The 18,097-nt window shown below is 45.2% G+C and overlaps 1 protein-coding gene across 1 annotated transcript in view; it reads left to right on the top strand.

The window, feature by feature from the left end:
- LOC123774644 (death domain-associated protein 6) overlaps positions 1-17,546 on the top strand; it is a 64,791-nt gene extending 47,245 nt beyond the window's left edge. The window contains exons 9-12 of the mRNA XM_045769153.2: positions 1,051-1,200; positions 3,492-3,667; positions 4,949-5,354; positions 13,777-17,546. Of these exons, the coding sequence (XP_045625109.2) occupies positions 1,051-1,200; positions 3,492-3,667; positions 4,949-5,354; positions 13,777-14,150 (1,106 nt within the window). The 3' untranslated portion in view covers positions 14,151-17,546. The remainder of the gene's footprint in view (positions 1-1,050; positions 1,201-3,491; positions 3,668-4,948; positions 5,355-13,776) is intronic.
- The last annotated feature ends 551 nt before the right edge of the window (positions 17,547-18,097 follow it).

The raw sequence follows: 18,097 nt of genomic DNA, 5'->3' as shown, positions 1-18,097 counted from the left end.
AACGAATCACAGTAGTGACCTCTATCGGCACGCAGGTGAACCAACAAATTTCTTCCTAAGTGGACCTTATTGAATCGCACCTAAGCATCTTCTTAGGGCGCACTTAGGAACCTTCGTAGTAAACCCACTTACGAAGAAATACACAGAGCTTCCTGAATCTAGGTCCAGGTAATTAGGATGCATATTGGCAGGAAGTAAAAATTTGTATATTTAACTAAAGTCAATTTTTTCAATTGAGTTTTGAAATAATATTGATATGAAGACGGATTTTTGTTGGTCTCACCTTATTTGGCGGCACGATATCTTCTCGAGTAAGGTTACCAAAACCATATACTGTACATACAGTATTTTAATGTAGGACATAATAGAGAATTATACAAGAGGAGGAAGCATTAATACTCGTCTTCTCTGTCAGACTATTATTAAGTTGTTTCAGTTGGCTTTTAATGTCACTCCAGTTGAATAACATTGGTAAATTTTTATATTGTTTATCTTAGGCCAACATCAAGTACAAAATTTGTCCTTAGACTGCCCCCTGTGGCACTCCACTTGTCATACCTATCCAACCTAATACAATTCTATTTAGCAGTACCTGTTGTTTTCATCCAGATGGCCAATTTTCCAATCAATTATACCTTGTGATGATTTTTGGGCTCAACGTCCCTGTGGCCCGGTCCTCAACCAGGCCTCCAGACTATATATGATCTTCTATACCATGTGCTACTGTGCAAACCAAGTAGTATATATGACAGGCATTCCCTGGAGGATGTTACCAGAGGAAATAATCATACATAAAGTTCATATCTTGGGAAACATGACACTGTGTGATGGAAAATTTGTGACTGGAACTTTGTTGTACTCTAGAGCTCCGACACTATCAAATAACACGAGTGAGACATCATCCAATAAAAATTCATCTTGCTAAGTATCTATATTTTATTATTTTTGTTTTGTCCATTTGCCTCACAACAATGTGTTTGCTGTTAAATAGATTTTATTATAAATGGTTTATTATTAAAAATCAAGCTGATATGTTTCATTATTTTGCAGGATCACGGTGGTCAGAAGTTAATAAGAGAATTACTGCATGGGTGAACAAAACTAAAGAGTTTCCAGATTATGTGGACATCTTGAACCTTTTAAAGAAGGTTACAAAACAGAGCAGCCTGCCTTTGAGACCAGAAACTGTCAGAGTTCAGGGTATGTGTACAAGTTGTTGCTTTTAAGAGCAGGTGAGAGATATCATGAGGAAAGGAAAATTGTGGGGTCAGAACATAGAATATATTCATATAAACTGGAATTAGTGCAGGGTATGGTTGATACCTGGTTGATATGGTTGTTAGGAATATGTTGCATGGTTTTGTTAGTAAGTTGTGATAGGGTTACCACAGTACTTCAGTATGTGTAGAAAATGAGGTATCGAAAGTTAATGAAAAAGCTTCTTTCTTTTTCATGTCTTTGTGAGTAATGTTAGTAGCGAGGTTACCATGTGAGACAGCACAAGGTAAACAGCAAGGTTCCCACTTTGAGCAGTATGCAGGATGTGCAAGATTAAGATTAGATTTCAGACTACCATATTATGTGGTGTAAGATAAATGGCAAGACTGAAATAAAGACTAAAAAATCAGAAAATATATATTTATTTATAGTAATCATAGCAAACAATGGTATTCTAGTGAATATATTCCAAATTACTAAATACAATGAATTTAAGAAATATCAGACCAGTCATTCAGCAGGAAAAATTAATATTAAGTGTTTTCCTGTGATTGTTTGTGAGAAATAAGAAAGGGATGAATAAATTGCAGAAGCTTCATAAAATGAAATCTGGTTAAAAAATAGTGTACTGTATTTACATTTTACTGTTTTCCATATTACTCAGATTCTATGAATATTACTAGTGATTATGGCAAAGCATAAACAAGATATGATATACAGTACAGCATAAGCCCCAAAATCTGGAGTGCCCTGGCACTGTACAGAGTGTCGCTCATGACCTGTTTTGGGTTTAGCTTAAAATTTAGATTTCTGGTGATTTTGCAGTTTCTGGGGAGTCTCGTCCCAAAGCTTATTGAACTGGTGTAGGCGAGTCTTAAGAACTGCACCAAGTCTCAGACCCATGTTGACTTACTGGGATCCAGGACCAGAAATTTACCCAAAGCCAAGAAAAACATGGCAGAAAGGTTGAACAAAACAAAAGAAGCTACAGTTTGAGGATAGAAGTAAAACCCGAAGCAAACAAGGAAAATGATCATTGCCATGGGTGAACAACCCTTAACTTAATGCACCAGACCACCACCAGATTACAGCTCAGGTTGCCTGCATTCTTAGCCAGCAACCTTCCTCATTGACTCTCCTGGTTCAGTTAAGGTTGCACTCCTCTGGTGGGCCCAGAGAGCTGCTCCTTTCAGCTAAATAGTTTTGGCTATTCCTGGAACTGTACTTATTCCAGTGGCCATTATTTAGTTTTTTGTTTAATTTATGCTTCCCAATTATGTTTAGTTCCACCCACATTGCATGTTTCCTTGTGTGCTATTTCGCTTCAAACTTGTGCAGAGTTATCTTTGTGGTTGGTGTGCATTTTCCTTGCTCCACCAGAAATTACCTGTTCCGTTTGCATAATGGTTTATGCAGCTAATACCCCTCTGCTTCCTGAAAATCTGTTTTCCTCATCCTTGCTGTCAGCCAGATAATCAAGGCTTCTAATATGGTGGCAGATTTAGGTGCTTGCAGCTTTACAGATGTGATTCTGTGTTTTTGTACACCCCATGATCCTTCCTCTTACCTCTTTATCATTCTGCCTGTTAGGTTCAGGGATCTTTTCACCTTTGGGTGTCTGTCATTTGGTGGTGTTGGACCTCTGCGCTGACCGAGCCATCCTTTTATGCAGTATGCCTATTAGGCCGCAGTCTCATTGTATGACAGTGCTTCATGATAATGTACAGGCTGCTGTACATCTTTCCTGATGGGATGATCATTCTACTGATTCCCCCGTACATTTATAACAAAATTTATGAGTATCTGATCTTTGACACCTGTGTAAAATTTCAGACTTCCTTGCCTGTCACTTCTACTGTGGTTGTTGAGCATCCAGCATACCTGGCTTATGTATGTCAAGAATTGGTGGACTGATGTTCTTTATACTGAACTAAATTAAAATAATATTGCCTGTTTGCATGTCCTCCAACTTAATGATAGGTTTAGGTGTTGTATCTTCATTCAGGACTTCATGTGCAGAACTACAGTATATGTAAAATTGCAATATTGTGTAAAATTTCACTTTTAAAATGGAAGTTTGTTTTCTGATTGTCACTTGCTGAGCTAAATGAACTATATTGTTCAGTTCCTGAACCAATTATGTGCCTCTAACCCTTTCCACTGCTGCTCACAGGATGGGTATGGGGTGCATGATAAAGTAAGAAATTAAAAAAAAAAGTGATGATAAACATTTAACATACACAAAACAACAATTAATAATTCATACTTTTCAGCCCAAGAAATATTTCGTGATGTGGGAAGGATGTTGAAAGAACGGAGGGAGAGCGATGACTTGTACAACATATACTCTTATGCGGATGATGATGTTGAAGATCCTGCTATAAAAGATGAAGATCTAAATCAGCAGTTGACCGAAAACGAAAGTATAGCTAAGGATAAACTAGAGAAGGTGATACACAATGAGATTGCAATAACATACTAAATCTGTGAGAAAACCTTTGGAGCAAAATGGTGGGATCTGGGATGACACAGGATGCCGATTTGATCCTGCTGTTCAGATCCAAAAACTTATCTCTTAAAGATGATGATTTAAAGTTGGTGGGATGTAATTATTTTTTTCACATATTTTCATTTCATAAATAAAATACACACCTCAAGCATACCCTCCATTATTAGCTAGCATGTAATGTAATTAGCCGAGGTAAGGAGTTACTTAGTGCAATGGTTACCGAGAGTTGAGCGGTGAGAGAAGCATGGCAGTTGTACCGCAGTGCCCACAGAGGTTCGCAGTGACTTGGAAGAGGAGTGTGAGAAAGGTAGGAATGAGGAGGAAGAGCACCCATATAATTTCATAAAACCAGGTGTACAGCCCAACTTGCAAATTGTCATATATATAGTATTAACAGATATTCAGTATGCTTGAGTCATTGACACTTGCTCACAACATTCCTTAATATTTTCAGGCCTTATGCCACACATTTTCTCCTAACACAACACATTCTTCTGAGATTGTTCATATCTACTGCTCTAATTCTTGATTATGTGCATTCACACTATACCAGTGTCTCCTGTCTGTACATAAAGGTCTGCATTATCACTCCTTCAAGCAGTGCTCTCTCCACCTATTCCTGTCTTGTTTCTGGGAGGGCCCCCTCACTAGCTCCCCAAGCTAATAGCACTGGGGCTGCCTAATGCTGTATTAGGAAATCACACCAAGCATCTCGGACTTGCCTGAGCCTATCAATGTTATAAATTAGAAAAGGGCAAAAACTTTCACGAACAACATCCCATTCATTTCCAGAAAAAGTCTGTAATGAACAAAAATCTTTATTCAGACGTTTCCCATTAAGCAAACAAAAACAACCATATATAATAAGTATATAAAGCTGTGTGTGCGAGCTTAAGTGAGAGCTTTAGTCAATTTATGAAAATACTTAAACTTTCCAGGTTCTTCTCCCAACCACATGATCATGATTCTCTCCGAATCTTACCAATCTCTGGTATTTATTAGATTTTAAATATTTAAGATTGTTGCTATTTATTTTGTGCTACAGATTTCTGTTACTGACATGCTGTACATAATAATTTGTATAATGTACATAATCATAGATAGCAATTTGGTGTCAATAATTGATTATACCACATTAATAGAGTAAATATTATTACTTAGCTCATCATTTAACTGTTCATTCTAACTATGTTCTAAATATTCTCTGCATTTTCCATTCAGATTTTTCAGGAGTTTGTTGACAAAGATGCAGAAGCAAGAGAAAACACAGATAAAAATATTGAGAAGAACAAGAAAAGTTCTAAGGAAGATAATGACAAGGAGGAAATAGATACAAACCAGGAGGTCAATGTGGGGAAAGAGGAACTCAAAGAGGGCATTGAGGGCGAAGAAGACCAAGAAATTGACGATGATGGTGATGACGACATAGATGATGTTGAAGCAGATGATGATGAGGAAGATGAAGATGAAGATTATGATTTAGTATTGTTAGATGAGGAAACAGAGGTGCAAAATATCCAGGAGAACAAGTTACTGTATGATGATGATGGTGATATCACTGATGATGATCTGAAGAATGTGTTGGCTAGTGTCTGCTTTGATGAGGAAGTAGACTTTTCTGAAGAAGGTGAGCATATTGTAGTCTTTGGCATCAAGAAATAACCATCTTTTGGTTACAAGGTGGTACATGTTCCAGTGATTATGTGCTTGTTCAGTATGAACTCGCATGAATGGACTATCAGTATGTGTATATTGGGCAAGGTCAGTTCATTGCATTAAGGATTTTGTTTGATTTTTCAAACCCCAGTAAAATCCTTTCTCCCTAGTAAAAAAAAAAAATTGATTGGGTGAACATTGACTATAATGCATATACAGTTTTTGACGTAACAGGAAGGAGAGTGGTATAGTGAAATATCTTCTTAATAAACCTGAAGCATATTTAGGCAAGTACAAATCCACCATAACAAATACAGACTATAGTCAATATTAGTTAATAATTCGCAGTGTAATAATATTTCGTATTTGATAAAGATTGACCTTACACTGAAAGCAGTTCCCTGATTATAGTCTGGATTTAGTTGTTTCTTGGCCTTTGAACTATTGTTTTTCTGGGGGGAGCCCCGTCGGCTCCCCGGAGCTATCCCAGGCTGATATGCTAATGTCAGACTTTGGCATCAGTCATGTGTATGGAGTTCTTAGGCCTACCGGGGACCACGGCCAGAACCGGGCCCCCTCAGAGAGGCAAGGGGAGCAATGGCCTATAGAAGCCCCCGTGTTAGTGGAAGCATTCTATGTCTGCCATCGACCGGAACAGGCACCCAGAAAGGTAAGCGCCCCAAAACAAACCCCTATTCTGGTTAAAATTGCTACCTAAAACCGAACTAGTGGATAGAACTCCCCAACCGAAAACAAGCAAACTAGTGTGACGTCACACACTGCCGCGCCGCTGTCTGCGCAGCTCCCCCCTCCCCGGGAGGGGGAAGGGGGAGCCCCAGACCCCCCGCGCCGGCTACCCACACCTCAGTTCTTGAGGCTGATGCTATAGGCGATGGTCGTGTGCTCTGGCTCCGGTGTCGCTACTGCACTGTGCTTTGCGTGTGGTGTTAGTTTTGTGGGTGCGAGAGCCAGGAGTTATCTTCAGTACTCGGGCTGCATGCGCCTAGGGCTGCCTTCCCTAGGTGCCCTGTAAGTACTGCCCTTGGGGCTTGGGGCCACCTTCCACAGGCTCCTCGGGGTCTGCCTCGGCTGGTCCGTTTTACCTTTCGGTTTTTCGGCCGCCTGTTGGGCTCTTGGGTGTTCTGTTCTCCCTTGTTACCGGCAGGTAAGAGGCAGTTTGCACTGGTAGGGGCGCAGGGTGCTGCTCAGCTTGTATTTCCCGACATCGCGGCCGGCTCTGTTCCTTGGGGTTCGCTGTCCTCTTGCGGGGTTTTGTTTTTCTTTTTGTTTTTGCCTGGTGGGGGGTTCTGTCATTTTATTCAGTTTGTTTTTGCCCTTCCACTGTTCTCATCGGTGGCGCCCCCTGCTAGGTCCCCGTGAGTGTACACGTCCCTGGGGTTCAGCTTTAGAAGTTTGCTTGGTAGTTTTGGGTGCCGGTTTGCAGCACCCTGCCTGGGACTACCTGAGCGCGAGTCCTCTTAAAGTAAACGCTCAGGACCCTGGGAATCCCCTAGGGGGCGCGTGGGTCCGATGGATGTGACCCCGGAGTCCCCACTCGCTGTGTGCGAGTTTGAGGGTTGCTCGGTCCCCTTGTCTCAGGGTGACCCTCATTGTTTTTGCCTCTGCCACGCTGCCTGTTGGGCCGGTGATACTTTCGACCCTGAGTCCTGTGAGTGTTGCTGCTTGCTTGTGACTCAATTTACCCAATCCTCTGATTCTATTCGGGTACAGGCGGCACGTAATTACCTAAGTGTAATTACCTAAGTGTAGTTACAGGATGAGAGCTACGCTCGTGGTGTCCCGTCTTCCCAGCACTCTTTGTCATATAACGCTTTGAAACTACTGACGGTCTTGGCCTCCACCACCTTCTCACTTAACTTGTTCCAACCGTCTACCACTCTATTTGCGAAGGTGAATTTTCTTATATTTCTTCGGCATCTGTGTTTAGCTAGTTTAAATCTATGACCTCTTGTTCTTGAAGTTCCAGGTCTCAGGAAGTCTTCCCTGTCGATTTTGTCAATTCCTGTTACTATTTTGTATGTAGTGATCATATCACCTCTTTTTCTTCTGTCTTCTAGTTTTGGCATATTTAATGCTTCTAACCTCTCCTCGTAGCTCTTGCCCTTCAGTTCTGGGAGCCACTTAGTAGCATGTCTTTGCACCTTTTCCAGTTTGTTGATGTGCTTCTTAAGATATGGGCACCACACAACAGCTGCATATTCTAGCTTTGGCCTAACAAAAGTCATGAACAATTTCTTTAGTATATCGCCATCCATGTATTTAAATGGAATTCTGAAGTTAGAAAGCATAGCATAGGCTCCTTGCACAATATTCATTATGTGGTCCTCAGGTGATAGTTTTCTATCTAGAACCACTCCTAGATCTCTTTCTTTATCAGAATTCTTTAAAGATTTCTCACATAATATATAGGTTGTGTGGGGTCTATGTTCTCCTATTCCACATTCCATAACATGACATTTATTAACATTAAATTCCATTTGCCAAGTGGTGCTCCATATACTTATTTTGTCCAGGTCTTTTTGAAGGGCATGACAGTCATCTAAATTTCTTATCCTTCCTATTATCTTAGCATCATCAGCAAACATGTTCATATAATTCTGTATACCAACTGGTAGATCATTTATGTACACAATAAACATCACTGGTGCAAGAACTGAACCCTGTGGTACTCCACTTGTGACATTTCTCCATTCTGATACATTGCCTCTGATTACTGCCCTCATTTTTCTATCAGTCAGAAAATTTTTCATCCATGATAGAAGCTTACCTGTCACCCCTCCAATATTTTCCAGTTTCCAGAACAACCTCTTATGTGGAACTCTGTCGAAAGCCTTTTTTAGGTCCAGATAGATGCAGTCAACCCAACCATCTCTTTCCTGTAATATCTCTGTGGCTCGATCATAGAAACTGAGTAAATTCGATACACAGGATCTTCCAGATCGAAAACCATACTGTCTGTCTGATATTATATCATTTCTCTCTAGGTGTTCTACCCATTTAGTTTTGATTAGTTTTTCCAATACTTTCACTATTACACTTGTCAATGATACAGGTCTATAATTGAGGGGGTCTTCCCTGCTGCCACTTTTGTAGATTGGAACTATGTTAGCCTGTTTCCACCCGTCTGCTACGATTCCTGTACACAGGGATGCCTGAAAGATCAGGTGAAGTGGAATGCTGAGCTCAGATGCACATTCTCTCAGAACCCATGGTGAAACGCCATCTGGGCCAGCTGCTTTGTTCTTACCGAGCTCCTTGAGCATTTTTTCCACTTCGTCTCTAGACACCTCTATGTGTTCTATGTTGTTCTCTGGAATTCTTATTGTATCTGGTTCCCTAAAGATTTCATTTTGTACAAACACACTTTGGAACTTTTCGTTTAGTGTTTCACACATTTCCTTTTCATCTTCCGTGAATCTATTTCCCATTTTCAACCTCTGAATACGTGCGTTGCAGTCTAGGTTTCGTCTGTTGCAACGCGCTCGGTTGGTTGCTTCCCCGGATGCCCCGGGGCTGCCCCGCTTTGCTTTTCGAGACCCGGACTTGGGGGTGGGGGTCGCTTCGATCCTGGTTCAGTCCGCACCTCCTCGTCCTTCCCCTTCTGTTCGTTCTGGTCCCCCGCCCCTGCTTCCGGCCCCGAAGCGTCTGAGGGTTTCGGGGTCGGAGCAGGGGTTACTTGATCTCGAGACTCGGGCAGCTTCGGGGGTTGCCCCTTCCGGGGGGGGGCGGCAGAGGCATTCGAGTCTTGTCTCCCGGCCGAAGCTTCAGGGTCTGACCAGTGGGCCCCTCTTCCTCCAGCTTTTCCGGCTGCTCCGTCCTTGTCTTGTGGGGTCGGGGCTTGGGGAGAGGACTCGGCCTCGGGTCCTGTGGTGACGGACCTCGAGGCTGGGGAGGGGCTGACTTGGGGGCCTTGGGCCCCGCTGGACCCCGCCGGGGTTTTTCTTCCCACTGAGCGGGGCTTATTGTTACAAGGAGTGGGGTTTTCTTTCCCCCCCTCTGCGTACGAGTTGGATTTGGTGTAGGCCCCTCCCCGGGTATGGTTCCGTGTTCCCCTGGGTACGTCGGTTCCGTCCTTCCGGAGGTTTTCGGCTTATCGCATCCAACCTGGTGTGGTGCGAGCGGCCTTTGCAGCTTACCTCCTGCGTGACCCGGATTATGCCTCGGAAATGGATCCGTCCACGTCAAGGTTGGGACTTCGTTCCCTTTCTGGCTCCGTTACGAGGTTCCGGAGTCGTCCTGGCTAGCAGACTGCCCCTTGTTTGGTCTGGATTCCTGGCATTCCTTCTGTCGTTCCCGCACGCTGGAGTGGCGGGAAGCTTCCACGGTGCTTCAGGTTTTCCTGGGGGGTGAACTTGAGTACCTGAATGAGTGCTTGTTTGCCCCTGCCCTTCCCCGCGATGTGGGCGTTATTCAGCTCCATGTGCAGGTTCCCTCCCTTTCGGCGGCGCTCGTGGCGGAGGACTTGCGCGCTCGGGGCCTTTTGTGTTCGGCCTTGCGGTTCTTTTCCCTCCTGGAGCTGTCTTCGGATTGGCTCGTGGAGGATGTGGGGACGCTTGGGTCCGTCCCGGGGTCCGGCACCTTGTCCTCGGCTGCGCGTTCGTCGGCTGCCTTGTTGAAGCTGTTCACGCCGATTTTGCGGGATGCGGTTTCCCTGTTCTATGCTTCCCGTCTCGCGTGTCGGCAGGCGGTGCTGGGTTCCTCCATGGGATCTGCTTGGGCTCTGGCTCTTAGGCGTTCTTCACCTTTTTGTCCTCTCCTGTTTGGGGAGTCGGCCGTGGCGCAGTTTATTCAGGCTGCGTCGGCGGCTTGTCGTCCGATGTCGGACTTGTTGGTTTTCCGGGGGTCCCGGGGTGGGTCTTCCCGGAAAGGTCGTGCCAGGGCTCGGGGTTCCTCTCGTCGTGGTAGGCCTCTGGTGTCAGGTTTGGGGTTGGCTCCTCCTGCGGACCCTCCCTCGTCTGGTCGGCGCGGTGTTCGCGCTGTGCGGGGTTCTGGGTCTCGTAGGGGTCGCCGGCCCTTTCGCGGTTTGCCCCTTTGACGGGGCGATGGGGGGGCGGCTTGCGCTGTTCGCCCGCGCCTGGTCCCACGATTCGTGGGCCTTTCGGGTCGTGTCTCGCGGCCTGCGGTGGCGTTGGGTGGCCCCTCCCCTCTTTGGGGGGTCGGGGCTGGCAGGGCAGGCTTCTTCCCCTGCGCTCTGTCGAGTCGTCTTGGAGTGGGTACGCTTGGGCGTCGTCGAAACGACGTCGTCCCTCAGATGGGTTTCCCGTCTGTTTCCGGTTCCGAAACGGGACTGCGTGGACCTGCGGTTCATTCTGGACTTGTCCCGTCTGAACCCCTGGGTTCATTGCCCCTCCTTTCGGATGACTACGCTGTCTCAGGTTCGGCTCCTCTTGGAGCCGGGAGCTTGGATGGTGTCCCTGGACCTCCGGGACGCTTATTGGCATGTCCCGATTCATCCGCGGTTCAGGGACTGGCTCGGTTTTGTAGTGGGGCGTCTGAGTTACCGCTTTCGTTGTCTCCCGTTCAGGGTTGAACCTGGCACCTCGCGTGTTCACACGCCTTACACGGGTTGTGGTGGCTCGTTTGCGTCTCCTAGGTGTTCGAGTGTTGGCCTACCTCGACGACTGGCTGGTTTGGGCTCCCAGCCAGTCAGCTTGCTTGCTAGCCAGGGATTTGGTTCTTTCCCAGCTCGCCGGGTTCGGGTTCTTGGTGAACTGGAGGAAGTCCCATCTGGTTCCCTCTCAGGTTCGGACATGGCTGGGTCTCGTGTGGGACTCTCGAACCGCCTCCTTGTCTCTCCCTCCGGAGTCTCTCCTGCGGCTGCGGTCCCGCCTTCATCTGTTTCTGGAGGGCCCTCGGGTCACCCGGCGGTTGCTCGAGGGGCTGTGCGGGAGCCTGAACTTCGCGATGGTGGTCTACCCGCCGGGTCGGGTTCCTTCGGGGTTCCCCCTTCCGCCTCTCTCGCGATCGCAGAGTTCGACCCCCGGGGGACTTGCGTCGGTTGCTGCGTCACCGGTTTCCTCTTCGGGTTTTTCGGGGTTCAGTGCCTTGGCGCCTACCCGAGCCCTCGCTCGATGTGTACACGGATGCGTCGTCTCGGCTGGGGTTTTGTGACCAGTGCTCACCAGGCCGGCCAGGGGCGTTGGGATCCGTCCTTCCGTCGAGCTCACAGTACGGTGCGGGAGTTCGCGGCAGTGTGGTTTGCTCTGGGGAGGATTCGGGTGGCCCGCGGATCGACGATTCGGCTCCATTCGGACTGCTCTGCGGTGGTTCATTGCCTGAACCGCGGGGGTTCGATGCGGTCCTTGTCTCTTTGGGGTTGGTCGCTTCGGGTGACTCGTCTGCTGAGTTCTCGGGGTTTGGCTCTCCTGGCGGTTCACGTACGGGGCGTGTCCAACGTCTTGGCCGACGCCCTGTCTCGCTTCGTTCCTCTCTCCACGGAGTGGACGGTCGACGACGAGTCCTTCCTTTGGCTTTGCCAGACGTTCGGGCGCCCCGAGGTGGACCTCTTCGCGTCGGCGTGGTCGCGGCGTCTTCCCGTTTATGCGGCGCCCTTCCCCGATTGCGAGGCCGTCGGGGTCGATGCCTTTCGGCTCGACTGGACGAGGTGGGGGTTCCTGTATCTCTTTCCCCCGGTTCGGCTGTTGCTCCAGGTCCTGACTCGCTTAGAGACTTACCGGGGGAGAGTTGTCCTTCTGGCCCCTTGGTGGCCGGCCCAGCCTTGGTTTCAGGCGCTGGTTGCTCGGTGTCCGAACCCGAGGGTTTTTCCCGCGGCTCCGCCTCTTTCAGCAGATCGGGCCGGTACGTCACGTAGCTGGTTCGATCTTCTCCTCGAGTCTTCGCGTATGGTTTTTTTTACTCGAGTCTATCATCATCTCTATGGTGATCAGGTGGCCTCCTTGTTGGTGTCCCACCTGAGGGCTTCTTCTCGGCGGCAGTATGCAGTTTTCCTGGCGGTCCTTCCGTTTCTTTTTGCGTCTTCGTCGTGTTAGCTCCTTGTCTGTTCGGGTGGTCTTGTCCTTCCTCTCGTGGTTGTTTCAGGACCGTCATCTTATGCCTAACACTGTCGCTTCGTATCGTGCGGCGCTGGCGGAGCCGCTTCAGCTTGCTTTCGGTATCGATGTTACGTCTGCGCCGTTTCGCAAGCTGTCTCGTGCATTGTTTCACCTCCGGCCTGCTCATGCGTCGCCTGAGCCGTCCTGGTCTTTGGACAGAGTGCTCGCTTTCCTTTCATCTCCTCGTTTCGTTGTGGCCCCTTCGGTCCAGGATTGTTTTTCCAAGGCACTTTTCTTGTTGGCTTTGGCCTCTGGGGGTCGGGTAGGGGAGCTTCATGCTCTCCTCCGGCGCAGGGGTTTCTGCTCTTTTGGTCGTGGTGATAGTTTTGTTCGTTTGCAGCCGTCTCCTTCTTTTCTGGCGAAGAATGAGACTGCTGCGTTCCGGAGGGGTCCATGGGTGGTTGATGCTTGGTTGGTCTGGCCGGGGGTGCATCATGTTTTGTGATCGGCGGTTGCAGCCAGTTGTCTCGGCTTCGAGTTGAGGGGTGAGCGACGACCGCCTCCCGGGTAAGTCCCTCTTTTTCTGTCTGTGGGTAGTTAGCTCCGGGGAGCCGACGGGGCTCCCCCCAGAAAACCAGCGTTGAATGTAATGAAACGCCATTTTCTGGGTGAGTCCCGGAGGCTCCCCGGCATCCCTCCCTCCCTCCGGTCGGCGGTTTTTCGCGTTTTTGACATCCAGCCTCAAGAACTGAGGTGTGGGTAGCCGGCGCGGGGGGTCTGGGGCTCCCCCTTCCCCCTCCCGGGGAGGGGGGAGCTGCGCAGACAGCGGCGCGGCAGTGTGTGACGTCACACTAGTTTGCTTGTTTTCGGTTGGGGAGTTCTATCCACTAGTTCGGTTTTAGGTAGCAATTTTAACCAGAATAGGGGTTTGTTTTGGGGCGCTTACCTTTCTGGGTGCCTGTTCCGGTCGATGGCAGACATAGAATGCTTCCACTAACACGGGGGCTTCTATAGGCCATTGCTCCCCTTGCCTCTCTGAGGGGGCCCGGTTCTGGCCGTGGTCCCCGGTAGGCCTAAGAACTCCATACACATGACTGATGCCAAAGTCTGACATTAGCATATCAGCCTGGGATAGCTCCGGGGAGCCTCCGGGACTCACCCAGAAAATGGCGTTTCATTACATTCAACGCTGGTTTTATTCAAATTATTAATTTTCCTAATTAAAGTCTTGTTCAGATTAGTTCAATGTTATAGGAAGCTCAGCCCATTCACCATGTTGTAGAGACTATGGAGAGTGACTTATGGTTAACATTTTCTCCATTTTTATGGTACCTTTTCCCTTAGTTTCCAAGTTACTATAAGTTTCTCTTTATATTTCAGATGTTCCACTTGTTGACAGTGAGGAAATGGATTATCTCAATACTGAAGCAGATGATGATAGTGAGGTGGTGTGCTTGGATGATAATGATGATAATAATTATGAAACAGATGAAGGAAAAGTGGCAGGTGATAAATTTGAAGGAAATGGAAGGGATTTAGAAGTAAAGGAAGCAGGAAACAGAGCAGAACAAACGGCAGGTGATGTAGTCATAAAAGAAAAGGAAGCAGGTGAGCCAACTTCAAAAGAGAGTTTGCCATTGTCAAAGCCCACCTCTCCACTATGTAATCAGAAATTTCATAGTGAGAAACGCAAATTGGAAGATTTAACAATTTGGCCGGAAAAAAAACACTGTTCAGAGACTTCATTCCCTTGATTGTTAACCTTTTAGTGCACAAAAATTATTTATCTAATATCATTTATTATTAATATTGAGTAATAATAAATCTGTATTATTAATTATATTATTTTTATTATTGAAGTCTTGTGGTAATTTAGTATTTGCAGCTGGGTGGCGAGCATGTTAACCTTGTTGTCATGACAGCTAACCATGTTTTCAAAAGTTGGCTTGTTGACCAATCGGAAACCACTTTTAACCCTTGGCGTGTGGCTATCATAAAGGTGCCACTCAGCCTGTGCACCAAAAATAATAATAATAGTTTCTTGCAAAATTATAAATTTTTTTGCAAAAATTCAGATTTTTCTGAGGGGATTTCAGTCGGCTCCCTGAAGCTATTAAACTGACATGTGCCATACTGGTTTGATGCCATCAATCCTTGGAGTTCGAGTGCCTGCGGGGGACCATGAGCCAGAACCTGTTTCCCTCAGAGGCGCAAGGAGCAATGGCCATATGAGTTCTACATTTTATGCTTATGTCTGCCATCGACCGGGGATACCTCCAGGAAGATAGACGAATCATTACAAACCTCTAACTGATTAAAATTGCAACCTACGTCTGAACAGATCCAAAGAACTCCCCCCGATAGAAAACAGTAAAACAAGCAACACGTCGTCCAACGAGCGTGCCTTCTCGTCAGCGCCTCACCCTCCCCCGACAGGGAAAGGGGGGGACCCCACACAGGCGAGCAAGCCGCACCACACCCCCCCAGTTCGTTGTCTAATGTGCCAGGTGTCGGAGGTCCTCTCTGGCCTCAAGTTTTGTCTGGCTTTGCTTTGCCGGCTTTGTGTGTAGTGGCCAAGTGTTCCTACAAGTCTACTGTGCTGCATGCACCTAGGAGATACCTTCCTTCCCTAGGTGCCCGGTAAGTACTGTACTTCTTTGCGATTCAGGGTTACCTTCCCTGGATTCGAACCTGCGTCCGGGAGCATCCCAGACACTGCCTTAATCGACTGAGCTACGACAGGGTTAAAAAGAGTTGAAACCGAAGTTTTACTGAACTTACTGGATCCCGCAGCCTTTCCGAGGCACAAACCAGGGTTTTATGTAATGATGTAAGGGCGAAGAGGGAGAACGGCCTATTGACATAGCTCGAGTGCAGGGGGGGGGAGTTGTGTAAAACCCTGGTTTGTGCCTCGGAGAGGCTGCGGGATCCAGTAAGTTCAGTAAAATTTCGGTTTCAACTCTTTTTAACCCTGTCGTAGTTGGCATACATGACAACTTCTAAATGTAGAGAGCTCATATGGCCATTGTTCCCCGCACCTCTCTGAGGGGGCCAGGTTCTGGTTTGTGGTCCCCAGTAGGCCCTCAAACTCCAAGTACTGATGGCACCAAATTAATATGGCACATGTCAGTTTGATAGCTTCAGGGAGCCTCCGGGGCTCACCCAGAAAATGTCATTTCGTTAAATTCAACTGTGTTTTTTTTTTTCACATCCAGGGGGACTTGTAGGGACGCAATTTACTGACTCGTCATGTAGGGGTGAGAGCTGTGATGTTCACGTTATATGGTTTATATGTTCACTGATTCACTCTAGTTTACAGTGTGTGGAATAATTTTATCTACACATAATTGATAAAAACAGTGACTGAGTACGGTATATAGGCCTACAATATAATATGTACATCTATATTGCACATAAATCTGTTCCTGGCACAGCTCAAAGAAAGTGTGTTGCAGTCCACTATTTTGCTGTTATTCTGTCTGGCAATGTCCAAAAGTAGAATCAAATACCGGCGGGAAAGACCAAATTGCGATTTCACGATATATACAGGCTGCTGGTACTAGTATACGATAACTTCATCGCATATTAATTAAAAACTATTGCGGAATTTTTTCATGGGTCTAGGCTTACTGCAATATTATAACCATGTTTACATCATTTGAATGAATCTAAACGATACCAATTAAAATTAACATATGATGATAACCGCATTACTTTGGGGATTAACACACACAACGATAACCACACTTTAATGTTTAAAAGAGCTCGGGTGCTACCCGAGTGGGCTTTGAGGCCCCACGTGACAAGATATGGCGTGAATGTAATACGTCTCACCTTAACCGAATCTCCATCATATATAAAAAAAAAAATTTAAAGTTTTAATTATTTTTTCAATATTGTGTATTTGGTCAGTTTAATTTTAACGCAAACTGAATGGTATTGACACACCCTCTGAGTGGGGATTTGAATCCCAGACTGCCAAGTTGCCTGTGCATTACTATACCCACTAACTACATCACTTCACCATCAAGACAAAAATTTAATTTAACGTTTTTAATCTTGGATTCAACACTGTGCATTAGTATTTATTTGTAACTTAGAATTCTTGAAAAAAAGACAGGATGATATGAATTTGCATAATATTAAGACAGCTTTGTCTAGATTATTATTTATTGCTTTAAATTATGATTTTAACCTAGAGTTCTGTGGGTGTATCTTACCAGCTTCACTTGGCTTTACCACAAATAATAAAGTTATTCATAGTTGTATTTGTTGATTCTCAGGTTTTGTTCTTTGTTGAAAAGTTCTTACAATGAAAAAGTTGTAGATTGTGGTGTTAAAGTGGATCACATGGTTTAGTAGCTCAATTATTTATAAATGATCTTAAGATGTAACAAATTCCATAGAAGCTAATGGGTTTAAGTATTTAAGTTAAATTATACTTGGGTTAAGTATTCTGTAGATACAATAGAAACTGGAAATAAATGCATTTGTTAAAAATGAGCATGACAGGGTATATTGTCACATTTGTAACTCCACTTATTGTACAAACTTGCCACATTGCCACCATTAACCTTTACAGTACTCTGGTCCAATATTGAAGTAGGTAATCCCCTAGTTGCAGGCCCCCATTGTTGAGCTAATTAAGTTCTTATTTGCTTAAACATCCACTGAAGATGTTTGGTACATTTGTGATTAAATTATCTCTTGTGCCCATGGGTTTGCAGACGATGTGTGAATTGGCTCTAGATCACGAATGTAAATTTTTAAAATTATAGTTTTACATATCTCTGCAAGTGGTCTAGTTTTATATTAAATGTTTATTTTATCATTTGATCAAAGCTGATAATTCGTGAAGTAAATTTTCGGCATCAGAGATAATTTGTGATGGTGGGGAGTTCAGCAGCTATGGGGTTAGGAAAATTTGTACTGTGATGTTTTGTCTCTGAACCCTCTGAGATATGCAACTTTTGTGGGATAAATACAAGATTTTTACAAAGTGTATACCATATATTAGTATTAAAAGTTTTAGATATCTTGTATCATTACTAGCCTGTTTGATATCACTTGCCACTAGATTAAATGGTCAAGCATATTTATATTCATATTGTATTGCATTCAGGAGAAAAGTAAAGTTTTTAAAGAATCAATTTTCATTGGTTTTCCCATTTAATTTGTCTTCTTGATTCATAGCCATTGGCTAAATGCACTCTGCTAATTTGCAACCGCGTTCTACGTGACTGACTATGAAATAACTATAACTATGAAACATTACACAACCCTCAAGTACTTTGTATGTAAAACTTTCTGATAGAGCATTAAAAAAAAAAAATAGGCAATTAGATAATTTTTGTAGTTACACCTTATTGGATACTATATTACAGCCCATCCTCTGATGGGCTGTATTGTATTAATGATGAAGACCTTCGTACATATATTGACACGAAAGGCAATTAGAAAGCAGAAATCGGTACTGTTGAATTTGGACGAACCTGAAAAGTTTTTTACTGATGTTGTAAAGAAAACTTACATAACCTAACCTTCCTAGGCCTAATATAGTACATGTATGTGCTATATTAGGCTGAGGAATATTTGTTTGGTTTTTAGCTTTATTTTGTATTTTTTTTGGACTATAAAGCAATAGTACCAAATTCTACTATCTAATTGTCCATTATGTATATGTATGTACAATGGTCCACAG

Source organism: Procambarus clarkii, chromosome 51, assembly GCF_040958095.1.
Source record: "Procambarus clarkii isolate CNS0578487 chromosome 51, FALCON_Pclarkii_2.0, whole genome shotgun sequence".
NCBI lineage: Eukaryota > Metazoa > Arthropoda > Malacostraca > Decapoda > Cambaridae > Procambarus > Procambarus clarkii.
This window is presented reverse-complemented; position numbering and strand designations above follow the sequence as displayed.